At 39.1% G+C, this 20365-nt stretch overlaps 1 protein-coding gene across 1 annotated transcript; it reads right to left on the bottom strand.

The window, feature by feature from the left end:
* Positions 1-2280: 2280 nt before the first annotated feature.
* LOC134616212 (uncharacterized) lies at positions 2281-18165 on the bottom strand. Its single transcript, XM_063460942.1, has 2 exons — positions 18090-18165; positions 2281-5903 (listed from the first exon to the last, which is right to left on the bottom strand). Exons 1-2 carry the CDS (start codon positions 18163-18165, stop codon positions 2281-2283), a joined length of 3699 nt encoding a protein of 1232 aa, XP_063317012.1.
* Positions 18166-20365: the final 2200 nt, after the last annotated feature.

Genomic DNA, 20365 nt, shown 5'->3' with positions numbered 1-20365 from the left:
TTATTTCCTTGAGAAACAACAATACTTCTTTCAAGAGAATAACTGTTCACAGCATTAAATCAGCTGATAATCAGAATTTTTAAATGCAGCATCTGATGACATCAGGCCGGCTCTGTCATCGTCCCATCATGCTGTGAGGTTGTGGTTTCAGGGCAATCCACAAACTGCAGCCAGTTTCATCTTTCAGGTCATCACTGACTACATTCCTGTGACCACAGATACAGTTGACCAGCATGCACTGCAGTGATCACAGCTGTAGAACCTGCAGCTCTAAAAGTGAAACCTTTGCAGGACTCAGTAAAACTTTATTCTCCAGGTTCTCAGACAGATCAGCTGATCTTGTGTGGATGATAAACTCTGCACTTATTTCTGTGATCCTCAGGGATTTTTCTGCCATGTCACAGTATTTAAAAAAGTTCACACCACAATAATTTTTATCAGTTCTTGAACATAAAAAACATGTAGAATTTTACTATTAACACTGAAAATCCCTCCCCCCATCCCCCCCCCCCCCCAAAAAAAATCATAATCCATTAAATTAGTTCCAGATATCAGATGCACCTTCCTGCCCCACAGTCAGAGAAATCTTGGATCATGCTGCAGCTGTGACGACTGAAACCTCAGAAGGAAAAACTTCAGAAAGCAAATAAAACAACTCTGACTTTTTATTGTTTGAAATCAGCTTAATGTTTTTCACATAGAACAGAAAACATATTAATGCAACTGACAGAAACTTGTAGGTAAGAGAATAAAATTAAAACAATAATAAAGAAATGCTCACAAAAACAGATTTTATTACACTTACGCAGCAGGTCTTTGCTTACTAGGGGTGGGTTTTGATTATCGATTTATCGATTTAAATCGATTCTAGCTTGGATAACGTAAATCGTAAATCAATTTTTTAATATAAATTTATTTTGCCCGAAACGCCAGAATCTCAGGTTAAAGCTCACAAAATTTCAACAACCACTAAACAGCTAAAACAGTAAATGAGAGCAGGAACACAGATTCTGCACAGAGACGTAAACACAAAGCGCGGACCCGCCAGCGGCACGGACACGGTCGGGGCTGAAAGCCGACAGCTCGCTGATTCTGATGCTTCGGTGGGTCCGCGCTTTGTGTTTACGTTCTTTTTGCGCTGATTCTGAAGCTGCAGGTTTTTATCTCTCTCCAAACAATATTGACTGAACCAGCAGCAAAAGAAGATCCAAACTACGCTTCACATGAACATCGTCATGAATTCACTCTTAGTTTCGCTGTTTTGCCACGAAATAAAATCACACTTCATGCACAGCTCTCTCTCTCTCTCTCTCTCTCTCTCTCTGTACTTCAAGAACAGTTTCCCGTCTAAAAGTCTGTTTTCTGCATTATTCGCTTGCTTGTTACGCACAAGTCTTATTTACAGCGCTGTCGGCCGCTGTTTTTTTTCCTTTTACTTACTTCCGAAGAGAAAACCTCATTTCTGCTGATCAATACTGAACAAACTTAAACTTTTTTAAATTATGCAAAACTGCAAAACACTCAGCTGTGTCTCTAATCAAACCTCTGTAACTTTGCTTCACTTCAGCAGCATCAGGTAATGTTCAGATGTTGATTAATGGTTTTCTTTTGTTTTTGATCTACTGCAGAATATTTTTATAAAATCCCAGAACAGGAAAATTACCTTCATGTTTTTCTGTGTTTTATCCTCAGCTATTGACACAAAGGGATCTGCTGTGATGCTCACACCTTTGTTAAAGACTTCCATGTGTCAGCTTTGTTTTTATAGATATAAAAATATGGAAATGTACTGATGCATGATCTGAATTATAATATTTCTGACTGTCTGGGGCAAAATTTTCCGCTTCAAAGCGAATCAAATCAATTCTAGAAATCAGTGACGATACCCAGCCCTGTTGCTTACTGTAGATATTTTTATCATGTAAACATTTGCAAATGTAATTTTCTGTCCATACTTTTCATTTTCCATTATCTCTTTTTTGCCCACTGATAAGAAAATATACAGCGCTGTAAATAACTCTTTATACTCTTTCACTATTCTTAAACTTTGCAGTGTTTGTATTTGATCTTTTTTTTAACTTTAGGATGAATTAATTGTGTTTGTGGAAATCTACTTGGGAAAATCACGGACTCTTATTGTGAAGGAATTTGATCCAAACTCTCATGTTTCTGCTGTCAGTATGTTTTACTATTTTAGGAGAACAGCTGAATTTGTATTAGTTCACTTTCCTATTTCAGCACATGCAGGATTCAGTGTTCATACAGAGCTGAAACTAATTGTCAACGTGACTTAAGCAGTCGTCTAATTTTACTAAAAATGTCCCTTCGTCCTATGGCTCTCAGGGCTTTAACTCGTTCCTCCCAGCCTTGTTTGGTCTCTGATTTTTCTCCGTCAATAAGCAGCTTGATGTACTCTTCAGTGGAGAGAGGTTTTGGCTTCACTGATATCTCTCTAAGTCTGTCCAGACACCGAGCAGATCTCTGCAGTAGTTTCCTCACCTCATTTCGCAGATGATGCTCTTCATCCCTCAGTCCTTCAACAACTGTCTGATCTTCGTTGGTTTTTGGATATTTTTCTTTCACTGTATGTTTCTCTCTAACCTCCCGATACTCCCATTTGTACTTCTGTAAAAAATGGACATTAATGTGACATTTGCCTGGACACTCGGTGCAGAATCCATGTGATGCAGCTTCTTCACAGCCTTCTTTCTCTGAATCCCTGGATGTGGAGGAGGGATAGTAACAGGTGACATGACACTGCTGACAGTTGATGAGGAAGTTTCCTTTACCAGAAATATGATCTTTATAAGGCTTCATGACAGCAACTGTAAACTCAGGGTTCTTATTTCTGTTGATTTCTTCCCTGTGTTCACCAAGTTTTTCTCTTGTGTTTTGTAACTCCTCATACCTGGCTAATCCAAGTTTAATCTGCTCCTGCAAATCTTCCACTGATTCCTCGAGCTGCTTTCTTGCTCTGAGGACCTCCTGTGTCAGTGTCAAGCTTTTAGTTTGAATCACATTCAGAGCAGCAAAAAATATCTCCATGCTTTTTGTCCCCATGTTCCAAAACATCTCATTAAAGCTAATATCATCATTATATTCATCATGATTATATTGTTCTTCATCGTCATTGTAATTGTCATCAACAGCATCATCTGTGCGTTTTTTGACACATGTGTTTTCTGCAAACAAGGCTGAATCATTGAACTTGAAGTGAACCGGCAGCCCGTCTTTTGTTTTAGGACATGGGACTCCTGCCTCATTGATCGCCTCTAGAACTGGAGGTCTCTGAACGTCTGCAAATGTCACCAGAATCCTGATGTTTTCTGCCACATCTTTGCCAAAGATTGAGAAAACTAAATCAAACACATATTTCTGTGTTGTGGATCTCACTTGAGCAGCTGGTGCTACAAAACACACAGCATCAATGTCAGTGACACCACGCTGAGCAGTGAAGAGATTACGTAGCTGCTCTATGATCTCTATGTCTCTTTCTATGCCTCTTGTATCTCCAAAGCCTGGAGTGTCAATGATGGTCAGAGAGAACGGGATTTTAAATCCATCCTGGTGGTTGATTTTGTAAACAGTGACTTCAGAGGTCTGACTGTGAGCTCGTGATGTTGACTGATCCTCATTAATGAATTTAAACCTGAAACTGTCCTCCCACTCTACACCAACAATGTAGTTGATCATTCCATCGATCAGAGTGGACTTTCCTGATCCAGTCGCTCCAAAAAGCATTATTGTACGATTCTGCCTCTCAGTTTCTTCTCCAAAGTTAAACTTCCTGCATCCATCTATGTTTGTGTGTTCTTCTGTCAGAGGCAGTTTGTAAACTGAGGGGGAATCAGATTTGATCTTTGCACTTTTAATCCTGAGAAGTTCTGCGAGGGAGTTAAATGTTGTGTAGACTTTAACAGTGATGCTTTCTTTGCTTCTTCCAGCTGAACCACAATCACATCTGACCCTGACTGCATATTGTGTCTCTGACTGAAGCCCTGAAATGATGGCCTTCTCACCTCCTGAAATTGTTTGAGTCCACTTGAGGTCATTTAGTGTTGAATTGATATCTGTTTTTGCGTATTCCACCACGTAACTCAATATCTGCACATCCTCTCCGAGCTCAGCAGGTTTCTCCCAGCTCACTGATATCTCAGATGAATTTGGTTCAACTCGAGGTTTTCCAGGAGGGCTGCAGGGTAAGGTTTTAATAGAAACTTGATTATCCGGCCCGACACCTGCTGAGGTCACTGCTCTGCATCTGAACACATACTCTGTGTTTGGCTTCAGATCTCTCACTGTGACTTCTTCAGCCTTTGCTTCTGTCTTCTGCTGCCATCCATCCTCTCCACTGACACAGTACTCAACAGAGTAGGAGGTGATGTTCTCTGCTCCAAATCTGGGTGGAGAAATCTTCAGTGTCACACTGTTGTGGTTTCTGTCAGCTGCTGTCACAGTTTCAGGCTTTGAAGGAGGCTCAAAGTTCTCACTGACAGGAAATCCACCTTCATAAAGGTAGATGCTGGAACCTTCCTGTGTCTCATTAGTTAAACCCACTGTCAGGAACTTCATGTTCTTGTTCTTCTTGTTGGCCTCTGCAAAATCACTGAAGAGTTTTGCTTTTCTCCTCATTTCAGCTGTTACTTCTTTTGAGGCGTACCATTGTTCCTTCTCTACATCATGAGTGTGAGGATCTTGAAGGTCTGGGTTGGTTTCTCCTTTTAAGTATTTTGATAAAGCTGAGAGGTACGGTTCATCCTTTCCCAGAGAGGTGAAAACAAAACACACAACATGCTCTGCACTGAGACTTTCCTTGTACAGATCATTTTGAGACGAGATGATTTTGGTGTTTTTCATCATCCTGGTAAAAGACATTAATGTGTCAACTTCTCTGTCTTTACAGTCCATCCACTCATTCAGGTTTTTGCTGTTGAAAGGTGAAGAATGTCTCTTCTTCAGGATCTCTGCAAGCTCAGCTTCCTCTTCTCCTCCTCCTCGGATTGATGGAAGTTTCTTTGCCAAAGTTTGTTGGAATTCCAGTTTGAACTCAGAGCACATTTCTTTAAAAGTTTTAATTGTTTTACCAATCTGTGGGAACTGCTGTGCAGTGCTGGTTCCCAGTACATCATTGGACCTCATTTCCAGCTCACTGAAGTCCTCCAGGGCTCTCTGTGCTTCTTGAACTAATCCTATACTGATCTGACGGACGAGTTTAGCAGCAGAAGAATCTAAACATGTCAGTGGCAGCAGCCAGACCTTCACTGGTACAGCTTTGTCTCCTTTGTCTCCCAGTAATCCTGGCAGGCTTTGGTAGACTTTTATTGCATCTTGAAAGGTTGTTGGTGGTTTTGAAAGACAAAAGTCTCCATAAAACCTGCAGGAGAATTTATGAACACTTTCTTTGTCTTTCTCTTCCATCTTCAGGGAACCTTCACCCTCTATAGAAAGTAAGGGAATCTTCTTGATGATCACCTTCAAGTTACCCTGAACATCTTGATGATTTTCCTGTTCAGAAACTTCACGGTCAAACACAAAGAAAGCTTGTGCTCCATAAAGAATAGCTGTGACTACATGTGTTGCTAAGCCTTGATCAAAAACATATGGATGCTTCACATTTCCTCTTCCAAGATGATTCATGGACAGCTCCTGGATCTTTGTGGTTGCCTTGTACTTCAGTGTTACTCTGGCCTGATTTCTGGAAGATTTACTATCATTCAGATATTTGGCAGATCCATCAACCTGAACCAGTCCACTCAGGAAACTTGCCTTCAGTGAAGCATCAACATTTAGAGCTGAAGATTTGCCAGAAATTGATTCAGATGCAACAATTTCAAACTCATTAGAGGCCTGTGGTCTTTCTGCTATATCTTTCATCAGGTCATCACGATCCCACAGAGTCAATCCTGCAAAAGAAGAAGCAGGAAAAATATTTCTACCAGGACTCCATCAAATAAATCAGACACTCTAAAATAAATGTTAAAAAATGATATAAAAATGTACATTTTAAAATAAATAAACAGAGCGGTCTCTTTCTATGAGCAAACTTCTCAAACTTTTGCTGTTGATTTTTTTCATGACTTTCCTTGTTTTGTTTTTTCATCTCTTCTTGTGATATTCACCAAAATGAAATAAAAATAGTAAAACAAGCACAAATCTTTTGTTTGTCTGGATGAACCAGATTAACTGAGTTCAGGCTCTGCATCTGAGTTTTCAGTATTTAAGACAATGACAGTAATAATATCAAAAATGGTAGTTTGGATTTTCGTGAGGGAAATGTTCTAATAACTAATTTAGTGACGCCTGTAACCCAGTTCCTAAAATCATCTCAAACAAAAGAGAAGAAAAAGTAAAACATTTAATGTTCATTGTTTCTATTCTTACTGTCCCTGTTAATGAAAGTGGAACAAGATCAATATATTTATTTAAACAAAAAAGGGACAGATTTATATATATGCTCTGGTCAAACAAGGGTTAAGTTTTCTTAGAGGGTTGATGAGCTCTGATGAGAGCCTATTGTTTTACTCCACTCCTCACATGTCAGCCAATCGGTGAAGCTCTATGCAGCTCTTGTCCCTCCTTAGTATCAGCTCCCAAGTTTTCAGTCTCTTGCTTCTACAGCCGAACAGAGCAGGCGGACTAAAACTTTGTTATCGAGGGCAGAGCGAAACCGGAAGGTTTACTGAGCTGTGGCTTCACGTAAACGCTGAGCATCCACTCGACGGCGGTCAGGTTTTTATATGGGACGAATCCAAAGACCAGGTCAGCGATTCCACAACCCAGAGTGTTCCAGTGTTCACTGGATGGCGAGTCAACCCAAGATCCTAGGAGACGATATACATACACACACACGCTCATTTGCACATTGATGGACTACAATCCTCTACTGTACAAGTAGAGACAATCACACACACAGTCCTCATCGGACAAACTACACCCGTTTGTCATGGGCCCCACCGGTACCATTTGGACTTAAAAAAGACTAATTCTTTTACTTGTGCACAATTTTATTTTATTCTATTTTTTTGCTACTTTGGGGGAGAATTTTATACTTGAAGTTCTGTTAAACCTGTTGTAATACTGTGTGGTTACAAAATTCTTTTAAAAGGCTTAACCCTGCTAAAGCACTTTTAAGCCACGCAAATGTGTTTTGTCTGGTTTCTCTGCCATTCACATACCAGAGCTCTAAGAGTCGTTCTTAACCTTCTGATACTAGCCCAAATTACTCATTACCTTGGTAATTATCCATTGGTACTGTATATAACTCCACGTAAGTGCTACACGCCACTGTCAAAAGACTGCATGTCACTGATCACCCAATCAGTGACATGCAGTAGGTACTAAAAAGTATCTGGTACCAGGTATTACCAGCTAATGATAAAATCATAAAGACTCAGTCGACTAAGCCAATCTGAGTAGCTACAAATGGAAAAGCGCTCTAAGAGGTGTTCCAGGTGTTGCATCATGGCTGCCAACTTGTTTTAATAGTGATTAACTTTACTCATGAAGATCAGGGAAGATGTTCTTATCCTTATGTTATCTTTAGGCCCTGTTAGTTGCACATTGATTACAGCAGCTACTTAGAGCTTGTTTTTTGTTGTTTTTTTCTTTTACAAAAAGGCATAAATAGAAGTTAGAAGCAGGAATAAAAAAACCTCGGCTGTTTTCACAGGATTTCAAACACTAAGCTTCTAGAATCCAACAACTTTGAGCAAGCAGCAGGTTTTAATTCTGTTTGCAGGCTCAGTTTGAACGTTCCTTGAGAATTATAAAAATAAAAATGAAAAATTAGCAGGACAAAGGAACAGTCCAGATCACTTTAACACAACTTTTGTTTGTACTGCTGCTCATTCCTGTGCAATATCCCATCTGCCCCCCGTCATATTCCTTTTCAAGATTTTCTTTATTTAATCACTAGTGTACATATAGTTATATATACATATATATTTAGTCATCTTTTCTCTTTTACTACGTCTCTCTAATATTTTGCTCTTTACTATTTTTCTATTTATTTTTTTATTATTTTATTTTTTATTTTATTTTCTTCTACTGTACCATGCTGCTGAGTGACTGTCTTCTGCTCGTCAAAAACATTTCATTGCAATGTTGACCCTGTGCTAACTTGCATATGACAAATAAAACTGAAACTGAACTGAAACTGGGTGCAGTTAAAACCACGAGGTAACCTGTAGAGCTGAAACTTGGATATATATATATGTCCAACTTTACTGCATTAATATCATGTTTACAACCTGTTATAAAAAAGTTTGGTCCTTGTGGATAGAGTCTCCCTTCAAAACAACTACAGGGTGAATTATTCTATATCATGTATCTGATACTGGAGTTAGGGGCGTGGCTACTTTTACTGGCAGAAAGGCTGGAGTGATGGGAACCTGTTTGGGCTCATGTCTGCTGCTTCAGCTTATGGTCTTTATGGTCTACAGTGACCCCTTGTGGACATTGTAAAATACTGCTGTGTTGAGTAGATGATGTGTTGTGATTGTTTCTTAGTTATCTTTGACTCTAGTAATTTCAGAATTGCCTGTTTGTGTTTCCAGAAAACCATGCTCAGAGTCACATGTACTGTATCTTCTACAACTATAAGTTCACGTATGGCTGCACTGCATTTGGATCAAGCCTGGCAAGCTCTGATGCAACCAATTCGTCTGTGGAACTTAAATAAAGACAATTAACTTAACTCCTGGACTGCTGCCGTCATCAGCAGAAGACTTAGGCCAGACTTGTATACCCAGCACTTCCAGTATATATATATATATATATATATATATATACATATATATATATACTGCCAGTGTGTGTATATATATATATATATATATATATATATATATACTGCCAGTGTATATATATATATATATATATATATATATATATATATATATATATATATATATATATATATATACTACCAGTATATATATATACTACCAGTATATATATATATATATATATATATATATACTACCAGTATATATATATATATATATATATATATATATATATATATATATATATATATATATATATACTACCAGTATATATATATACTACCAGTATATATATATATATATATATATATATATATATATATATATACACTGGAAGTATATATATATATATATATATATATATATACTACCAGTATATATATATATATATATATATATATATACTTCCAGTATATATATATACGCACGCACGCACGCACTGCTTCTCGAGCTAGTTTTGAACTAGTTTTTTTTTTCATAGTTTTCTGTGCTTTTGATTGCTGTTGATTTTGGACCAGAACCAGTGAGTAGCACATGAGTACAAACCTCGGTGAACATTGCTTAATTTAAATCATCGCTCCTGGAATATTTTAGACGAAGGACGCTAGTGTCAAACTAGCTAGCGGGTCGTCACGGCAACGCTAAAAGAGCGTCTCTCAGCATGGGCCCGAAAAAAGTTCTGTCAGCCGAGGAAGGCGACGATATTAAGAAGTCGCTGGAGTTTATGACAGAGGAGATTTCTGCTGTCAAACTGCAGATGAAAGCCATCCTGGACCTGGTCGAGGAAGTTAAGGTTCTCCGCATCCAGAATGCCGAGAAGGATCGGCGGCTGGCGTACCTGGAGAACAGAGTGGCGGATTTGGAGCAGTACACCCGGATAAACGATGTCATCATCACAGGGCTTCGCATCAAACCCCGGTCATACGCCCGGGCGGTCGCCGCTGACAATGTAGGAGGGCCAGGAGAGGAAGATGTCAACTCCACGGAGCTTCAAGTGGTTACCTTTCTACGGTCCAAAGGTGTGGAAGTGGATTATAACAACATTGAGGCTTGCCATCCTCTACCCCGAAAAAATGACAGTGACAAACCAGCCATCATTGTGAGATTTGCTAACAGAAAACACAAAACAAAACCTTGTTAAAACAAGGGAAGAAACTGAAAGGATCCGATGTCTTCATGAATGAACATCTGACAAAAAGAAATGCGGACATTGCCAGGAAAGCACATTACTTGAAGAAACAGGGAAAAATTCAAAATACATGGACTACCAACTGTAAAGTATTCATTAAACTCAATGGAACACCGGAACAAGCCAAAGTGTTGGTCATCAGAAATATGGAGGAGCTGGACAAATACTGAGGTTCAACTTACACTGGAGGTATGAATACACACGTGACGTGACACACAACACAACACATGGCTCAGTCTAAAAGAACTTCATCTGCATCCGGCAACAATATCAATATAACTCACTGGAATTCTGTTTATGATAATCTGGAACTGAGAACATTTCAATACACAGACCATAATGTTCTAGACTTAGAAAAGGATATAGACCCGGAAAATAATTTCTTCTACAACATCAGCAATAACTGCTGCTACTTCACTGATGAACAGTTTAAACACACCATCAACACAGAAAATAAATTATCAATAATCCATTTTAATAGCAGAAGTCTGTATGCCAACTTCAACAATATAAAGGAATATCTAAATGAGCTGACAAATCCATTTGGAATTATTGCCATTTCTGAAACATGGATCAATGCTGAGAAAGGACTGGACTTTGGACTGGAGGGATATGATGTGAATTTTGTAAATAGAAGGAACAAAAGTGGAGGGGGAGTGGCTGTGTATGTGGATAAAAACCTAAATTACAAGGTGGTGGAAAGTATGACAACTGCGATTGATAATTTATTAGAATATATAACAATTGAAATTTATACGGAAAAAGAGAAAAATGTAATAATTAGCTGTATATATAGAACACCTGGCTCTAGTATTCAAGTATTTAATGACTTAGTCATAGAAGAAATATTCTCTAAAACAAATCAAAAAGTTATGTTTATCTGTGGTGATTTTAATATTGACCTGTTGAATCCGAAAAAGCATAAAATGACCGACGAATATCTAAACTCTACATCCTAGAATAACCAGGCCTGGCAGACTTACACCACATTGTGCCACCTTACTTGACAATATTTTCACCAACAATATGGAAAACAACATCGTGAGCGGATTATTAATTAATGACATCAGTGATCACCTACCAGTTTTTGCAGTTTATAACACTAATTATAAGAGAAATCAGCATGAAGAACAACTGAGATACAGACAAGTAAGGACAGAAGAAACTATGAATGCACTTAAGAACGATCTATTAAATCAGGACTGGGACAATGTGTACAAAGAAACTGATATTGATATTGCATATGGCATATTTTTAAAAATATTCATGGAATTGTACGATAAAAACTGTCCAACAATAAAATATAACAGGAAGCACAAATATTCAGATAGACCATGGATCACTAAGGGTTTACAAAATGCATGTAAAAAGAAAAATACACTCTATAGAGAATTCCTAAAACAAAGAACAAAAGATGCTGAAAATAAATATAAAAAATACAAAAATAAGTTGACCAATATTATACGTGTATGTAGAAAGGAGTATTATAGTAAAACATTGAACAACAATAAACATCATATGAAGGGAATATGGGATGTTTTAAACGGTATCATTTGAAATAATTCTGGACAACAAAGTTATCCTCAATATTTTATTGACAATGGCAATATTATGGAAAACACTGCTGATGTGGTCAACAGCTGTAATCATTATTTTGTAAATATTGGACCAAATCTGGCAGAACAAATTCCTGAGTCACTGCCATCAGTGGACTGTAGTGAAAGCCTGATTGATACGAACCCTAACTCAATGTTCCTCACAGCAGTGGAGGAAAAAGAAATAATTGACACTGTACACATGTGTAAATATAAAACATCTACTGATTGTAATGATATTGACATGATAATCATCAAGAAGGTCATTGAAGAAATTGTAGGACCTCTAACATACATCTGCAACTTATCATTTCAGACTGGAAAAGTTCCAAACAAAATGAAAATAGCTAAAGTTGTGCCATTGTATAAAACTGGGGATAGACACCATTTCACAAATTACAGGCCGGTTTCTTTACTACCACAATTCTCCAAAATCCTAGAAAACCTGTTTAATAAACGATTAGACAAATTCTTAGATAAATATAAATTAGTCTCTGATCAAAAAGATCAACATCACTGGCATTAATCTAATCAATTGAGGAGGTTACACATGCTATAGATCAGAAACAGTATGCAGCTGGACTATTTCTGGATCTCAAGAAAGTATTCGACACAATCAGTCACGACATATTAATTAATAAACTAGACCGGTACGGGATCAGGGGGGTTGTACTGCACTGGGTGAAAAACTATTTAAGTGACAGGAAACAATTTGTGAAGCTGGGTGTCTTTTCCTCATCATGCTTGGACATTGCTTGTGGTGTTCCACAAGGCTCTGTAGTGGGTCCAAAATTATTTATTATTTATATAAATGATATTTGTAAGGCATCTGATATATTAAAATTAGTATTATTTGCAGATGACACAAATATTTTTTGTTCTGGGGGGAATCTAAAGGAACTGCTGGATACAATTACTTCAGAAATGTGCAAAATTAAAAAATGGTTTAACAGGAACAAACTATCACTAAATCTAAGTAAAACTAAAATAATCTTATTTGGGAATTCCCTTAGAAAGGCACAAGCGCAGATTCATATAGATGGTGTGGAAATTGAAAGAGTACCTGAACATAAGTTTCTTGGTGTGATTATAGATGATAAATTAAACTGGAAGTCTCATATAAATCATATACATAACAAAATTTCAAGAAGTGTTTCAATCTTGAGTAAAACACATTCTGGACCACAAATCCCTCCACATTCTCTATTGTTCCCTGATTGCACCATATTTGCATTACTGTGCAGAGGTTTGGGCCAATACCTACAAATGTTCGCTATCATCAATCTTCATATTACAAAAAAGGGCCATAAGGATAATCCATAAAACTGGTTACAGAGATCATACAAATCCACTATTCTTGACATCAAAAATTCTAAAATTCACAGATCTGGTTCATTTTCTCACTGCACAAATTATGTATAAAGCAATAAATAACCTGCTTCCTGACAATATTCTAAAACTGTTTTCTAAAAGGGAACGGGGATACAATTTGAGGGGGGAATTAAATTTAAAACATCCTTGTATCTGTACAACATTAAAAAGTTTTTGCATCTCTGTGTGTGGAGTAAAGTAAAGATATGAAGCAATGTCCGAGCATGGTGCAGTTTAAAAAGCGGTTTAAGGATGTGGTTTTTACAGGGTACAGGGAGGAGGTAGAGATTTGATAGGGTGTTCTTGTCCAATATTTTCATGTGTGTGCGGGTGCACGGGTATGTTGGTATGGGTATATATATATAAATAAAGATTCAATCAATCAATCAATCAATCAATCAATCAGACTTCCGGTCGAGTGAACGCTTTTTTTCAGTTGCTGACGACAATTTGAATCAAGTATCTAAGGCGCAACCCTGTTTTGACTTGTTTTCGCATTATTTGCGGGCTTCTATTGCTTGCGCTGCAGCTGTCAGGTGGTTGTTCGGTCCCTCCGTTTGTGTTCAGTGCTCGGCCCTGATTAAGATGTGGATCCACAGGGTGTTGGTGTGGCTCGTGCTCACCTGGGTGTTTTTATCCATCATTCATCACCCGGCGACAGCTCTTCTCCAGTTCTCTGCGACGGATCTTTTGCGGCTCCGTTTTTGCCTGGCTATCTCTCCATCTGTGGCTCTATACTTCTACCCAGACATCGCCTTCCAGCCCCGCCGCAGGTATATCCACCAAGGGCTTCGGCGGAAGTTCAACATCAGTGACACTAACTCAATATCTTCCATCTGGTCAAAAACTCGTCGTCCTCCCTGCAAGACTGACCGGGCTGTCGACCACAGTGTGCTGGCCCACCTGGTTAGATCAACTAAGCCTACTGTCAGGCATGGTAACTCCAGCATCAACTTCGGTCTATTAAACATCCGCTCTCTCACTGGTAAGGGACATCTCGTACATGATCTCCTCTGTGATCGTAAGTTGGACTTTCTTTGCTTGACTGAAACATGGCAACAGCCCAATGACTTTGTTTCTCTCAATGACTCCATCTGAGTTTGTTTACACCTGTCAACCTCGCATCTCGGGGAGGGGCGGAGGTCTCGTGATAATTCACCGGAAGCACTGGAAGGTTCTCCCTGTCTCTGCCCCTCCCTCCCATTCATTTGAATACATTGCACTACAGCTCCCTGGATTTACCCCCACCATCATATGTACTGTTTATCGGCCATCTAAGCCAAATAAGGAGTTTTTAAATGAATTTTCTGCTCTTCTCACTCATTTCTCTGTACTTTCTCCAAATCTGATCATTGTCGGTGACTTCAATATTCATATGGACTAGGGCTGGGCGATATGGCCTAAAATCCATATCGCGATATAATTTGAAGCACGTGCGGTAACGATATATATCGCGATATATTCTTTTCTTCTGTATATTTTCCCCACTATAAGGCACACTTAAAATCCTTTAATTTTCTCAAAAATCGAGAGTGTGCCTTATGTATGAATTCTGGTTATGTATGAATTCTGGTTGTGCTTACTGACCTCGAACCAATTTTGGCGTGCAGAAATCTGTTAAAAAATGTTTTGATGTCAGAGCATTATGGCTGCTGTAGTGAGGAGCTTCGCGGAGTAATCTGGGTCCAAAACTCCGTCCCCTTCAGGTCCCAAAGAAACGAATACTGAGAGTTAAAAACTGTCTAAATTCTTCCATCTTTAATAAAATGATCAGCGTTGCTGCTTTACCAGGTGTAACAATTAAGTTTAACATCCAGGCATCCATGAAAACAGAATTTATTAAATTTAACAGAGTTAGAAGTTAGCAGGAAGTTAGCTCGCTAGTTTCCACCTAAACATGACATACCATGTTCTGACTGAGAGATTTTTGAAACTAATTAAAACGTACAGCTCTGCTATTACTTCCAACATAAATGAAGACAGAAAACTAAACAGCAGTGACGTTTGTAGGGTTACTGAAGTTGGACTACCTGGTATATAATGTTGTGCTACGTGATTGCTAGCGACACAGCTATGTTAGCATAACATTAGCACAGTGAAGCTGGAGGATGAACGCCAACTTTTTTTTCCACTCGATAAAAGTTAACGTGAGGGATTCTGGTGGTCAGGGACGAATGCAATCGTATAGCAGGATGCTATACACGGGCCAAACTTCAGTCAGGAGAACAACTGAGATTATTCATCTACAATACGAGGTTAGTTATTAATATACTGCAACAACATGGGAATAGAACAGCTGCGAGAGAATTCAACATTAATGAATCAATGGTAGGGAAGTGGAGGAAGCGCAGTTTTTGGCTTTCCCCATATTTCAAAAGTGCTTCATCTTTTTGCTGTGACTGTCGCCCGGCATAATTTGCAGATGATAATGATTGTAGCCGCTGCGATGCTTTCAACCAAAACAGGGGCAGCTTGATGACATCATCAACATGCGCTATCGCGATAGAGCGGTATAGTCAAAATCTCTATCGTTGGCCAGATTTATATCGTTTCTATCGTATATCGTTTATATCGCCCACCCCTAATATGGACGATGATAAAATCCGTCTTTCCAGAGATTTTACCTCCTGCCTGGAAGGTTTTGGGCTCCTACAGTACATAAAATTTCCTACCCATTCTAAAGGTCATATCCTGGATTTGGTCTGTTGTTCTGGCATTACCCCCACCCATTGTAAAGCCACATTGTTTCCCCAGTCTGATCATATGTTTATTTCTTTTGATGCAAACATAACCGCTTCCAAAACCTGTATCTCTCGTAATATCACTTTTAGGAAAATTAGTAATATCAACCCAGCTGTTTTTTCATCTGCCGTCCATGACCTTCCATCTATCCACAGCTCCTCAACCCCTCATGAACTCGTTTGTCATTATAATGTGAACCTTCATAACCTTCTTAACATATTTGCTCCCCTTAAACATCGAACTGTCTCATTTTCCCGTTCAGCTCCATGGTTTACCTCCGACCTGCATCATCTTAAAGCTAAAGGACGCCAACTCGAACGTCTATTCAAGAAAACCGGACTTACTGTACATAAAGAAATGTACAACGATCATGTTTTGTTCTATAAGGACTGCAACTCCAGGTCCTTCTATTCATTGTTCAGTAAAATTACAACACCTCCAGACACATTCCCCTCCCACATGTATTCTGTTGATTTTTGCAATTCTCTTATCTCTTTTTTCACTTGTAAAATCTCAGACATTCACCGTCAACTTAACTCTTTAGGAGCTCCTGACTCTGAAGTAGACTTCCTGGTTCCCCCACTGTCTTCCTGTCAGTTATTTTCAAGCTTTACTCTTCCCTCCATAACTGATGTATCTAATCTCATTAAAAAATCTAAGTCATCCACCTGTCAACTTGACCCTCTCACTACTGTGTTAGTTAAAGCCTGCCTTCCCTCGTTAGCACCTCTTATAACCAATATTATTCATTCCTCCCTTAACACTGGAATTGTTCCTGAAGCACTGAAAAAGGCTTCTGTTATTCCAATTCTCAAAAAGCCTGGTGCAGACCCCAAAAACTTTGATAATCTTCGCCCTATATCAAATCTCCCCTTTATTTCACAAATTCTTGAAAAAGTTGTCGCCGCCCAGCTTCATTTACATCTCAATGACCATAATCTCTATGAACAATTTCAATCTGGTTTCCACCCCAATCATAGCACAGAAACTGCTCTGTTAAGAATAACCAATGACCTTCTGATGGCAGCTGATTCTGGTCTCCTATCCATCCTCATCCTTCTTGATCTTAGTGCGGCATTTGATACCATTTCTCACAATATTCTCCTGAACTGGTTAGCTTCCATTGGTATTAGTCATACCCCACTTACCTGGTTTACCTCCTATCTCTCAGACCGCACTCAGTTTATCCAATTTAAATCCCTTTCCTTAACTCTCTATCCTGTTTCTGCTGGTGTGCCCCAGGGTTCAGTATTAGGGCCTCTTTTATTCATTATTTATTTGCTGTCTCTTGTTCATATATTCCGAAAATATAATATAAATTTTCACTGTTATGCCGATGACACCCAGCTCTACCTTTCTTCTAAACCCAATTCATCCCTCCCACCTACCTCCCTCTCAAACTGTTTTATTGAGATTAGATCCTGGTTCTCCTCCAATTTTCTCAAACTTAACAGTAATAAAACTGAAGTTTTACTTGTTAGTACACCATCTATCATAACCAAATCCCACAGTTTTTCCATTAACATTGAAAATTCTCCTACCCTTCCCTCCCCTCAGGTTAAGAGTTTGGGTGTCATCCTTGATAATACTCTTTCATTCCAGTCTCACATTAATTACATAACCCGGTCTGCTTACTTCCACTTACGTACTATTAACCGACTCCGTCCCTTCCTTACCCCCATGCTGCTGCCATCCTTGTCCATAGTCTTATTACGTCCTGTATTGATTACTGTAATTCCCTCCTATTTGGTCTCCCTAAAAGGTCCCTTCATAAACTCCAACTTCTTCAAAATTCTGCAGCTCGGGTCATAACTCGTACTCCGTTAAGAGCTCATATTACCCCAGTTCTTCAGCAGCTTCACTGGTTGCCCATAGAAGCCAGAATAAATTTTAAAATTTTACTTCTTACATACAAGTGTATCCATAAATCTGCTCCTTCATATTTGTCTGACCTGCTTCATATCACCACTGTTTCCCGCCTTCTCAGATCATCATCTGCTATTCAACTTACTGTTCGCCCTCGTCTCATCACTGTGAGGAACAGAGCCTTCAGTCGCTCTGCTCCTCGGCTCTGGAACTCTCTTCCTCCTGCACTAAGAAATATTGACTCCCTCTCCGTATTTAAGACACAGCTCAAAACACATCTGTTTGAACTGGCTTATTTGCTTTAATGCTGATTTTATCTGTTGTCAAGCTCTGTTTTGTAATTTTAACTTATTTTACGTATTTCATGACTACTGTTCCTTTTATTAATTTAGTTTTTTTGTAAGGTGACCTTGGGTTTCTGAAAGGCACCCACAAATAAAATGCATTATTATTATATTATTATTATATATTCTACAGTCGACTGGCTTTAAAAAATGAAAGTTTGTGATGCATCAAGAATCTTTACATGTGAATTCTTACCAGGGACGAGTGCGTCACTGCGACAGTCGTACAGCATCCCCACGCTGAAAGGCCGACCAAGCGCTGCCACCTCCATTGCACTGCCTGATGTACTGTCCACCCTTCAGTCTAACCTGGAAAACATAAAAAAAGTTTGAGGATGTTTTTCTGATTCTTCTGCTGTCCAGCTGTTTGTTTTTATACTCATGTTAAGGTTCAAAATATTAAAGGAGGGATGTTGGAGAGAATTCAAAATAACAACTCTTGGTCCAACGAGGTAAGGTCAAACGATGATTTTAATGACACACGCGTGGGAGATGTAACCCTGCAAAACATCAGCGGTAGAGCTCTCGAACAATACTCAAGACAAAGGTTTTATATGGTCGGGGTAATACAACGCCCCTTCACGCATAAAGCAGATACAATACTTGCCTACGTCAATCCAAAACCACAAACATCTGTTAACGACTTTTGACACAGTTTGAAAAGAACCTCGCCTCGTCTCCATCACAGGTGTCTTCCTGTCACCGCCGGACGCTCTCGCTTATCTCTCTGGAACATCAGACACACGTTCTGCACAAACTGTTCTTTTGCAGGCACAACTTGCAGTTACAAGCAAAATATGATTAAACTCTTACCTATAAATGAATCTACTACTGTGTGTGTGTGTGTGTGTGGGTGTACGTGACCTCAGATGCACTTGGTTTCACCTCTCACCTCGTCTACTAAGACTCACAACCAGACAGAGGCCGCTCTCGTGTGTGTATCAATCTAAAACTGCATATGTAGCATACTGAATAAACGTTTCACTTGAACTGTCCTAAATGTCACTACTCAAAACTTAATCTTCTGCCTAGTATAGAAATATAAATGGATAAAAGATAACAAAGAATAACCTGGTATAAATGTTTTGTAAGCATGCATGCAATTCCTTTCACAGCTCTAGTCACCGTAGATTGGCTGATCATAACGCCAGCCAAAAGCTCTTGACCCTCAATTCGCAGACTGAGCCACAACTCCTTTAACAGCACAGAATGCAATGTCTAGAATGAACATAAAAATGATTATAACCATTCCTTTAGCAAGGGTTACAAATTGCCAGTATGTTTGCTCTTCTTAATATAGTCTGAAGCTATACTTGGTTAATACAATATGTATGCTGCTGATTATATAATAACAAAAACATTCTCCTTAACCCTACACTCATTACTAGGGATGGGTATCGTTTAGGTTTTATCCGATACCAGTACCAAACGCACCAAAGTACTTTTGAAATGGTGCCGGTGCTTAAACGGTGCTCAAACCGGTGCTTAAAGAATGGAGAACACAGAATTGGTCCAAAAAGCTGTTTTTTTTGTAAAAAGATGTTAGCCTTTTCTGCAGCTATAGGGCATATATGGTATCACTCTTGGCTGGAAGCAGTGCTTAAACAATGGAAAAAACACAAACTTTGTCCAAAAACCTCTCATGTTTAGCTGATTTCCACTTTTTCTTTGGTCATTTTAGCCTTTTTGGCCAGGGTGAAGGGAGTATCTGCCATCAAACAAGAAGACAGCCGCATGTAACTACGACGCTGTTTGCTAGTTCACCTTACATGCATTAATTTAATAACGTGGTTAGCCTACTCAATGTAAATTACACACGAACAACATTAAGCTACTCACGCAGAGAAGAACGGCTGCTGCTGCCATCATCATCATCATCATTTCTGCTACACTGGCAGGGCTAGGGGCCAGGACTCTCCTCTTCGGGTTTTTGGGGGATGTTGCTAACTCCGGGTCCGATAACAGGCACCACACCCGCAGTAGATGTGCTCGGTCTCGCAGCAAGCTATCAAATACGGTGCATTTCTCGGCTTTTAAAAAAACGCTATGCGTCGCCAGGTGTTTCATCAGATTCGAGGTGTTACCTCCTTTGCACAGTATCACCTTAAAGCACTTGTTGCAGGCTGCTGAGTGCATCTTTTGCTGTGAAGTACAGCCAGACTTTTGACCGCCTCGCCTTGGGCATTTTTAATCTGTAGCTCTGCTCTAAAAGAACGTACGTACCTGGGCCCGCCTACTATCCTCGGAAAGGTAAAATGATTGGCTAGAATCTAAAGCGTATCACAGCTCAGGGAAAAAAAGTGCCGAAATGTGTGCTGCTTTTCGGTCTGGTTACTACCGTACCCATCCGTACTCATTACTATAACTGACAACATCTGGAATAGTTCCACCTCTGGCACCTCCTGGGTGAGACAGTGACAGTGTAGTAGGTTATAAAATGCTGCATGTTCAGTTTTATGGAAACAAACTGTT

Source organism: Pelmatolapia mariae, linkage group LG18, assembly GCF_036321145.2.
Source record: "Pelmatolapia mariae isolate MD_Pm_ZW linkage group LG18, Pm_UMD_F_2, whole genome shotgun sequence".
NCBI classification, from domain to species: Eukaryota; Metazoa; Chordata; class Actinopteri; order Cichliformes; family Cichlidae; genus Pelmatolapia; species Pelmatolapia mariae.
Note: the sequence above shows the minus strand (reverse complement) of the source record. Positions and strands in the feature narration are given on the sequence as shown.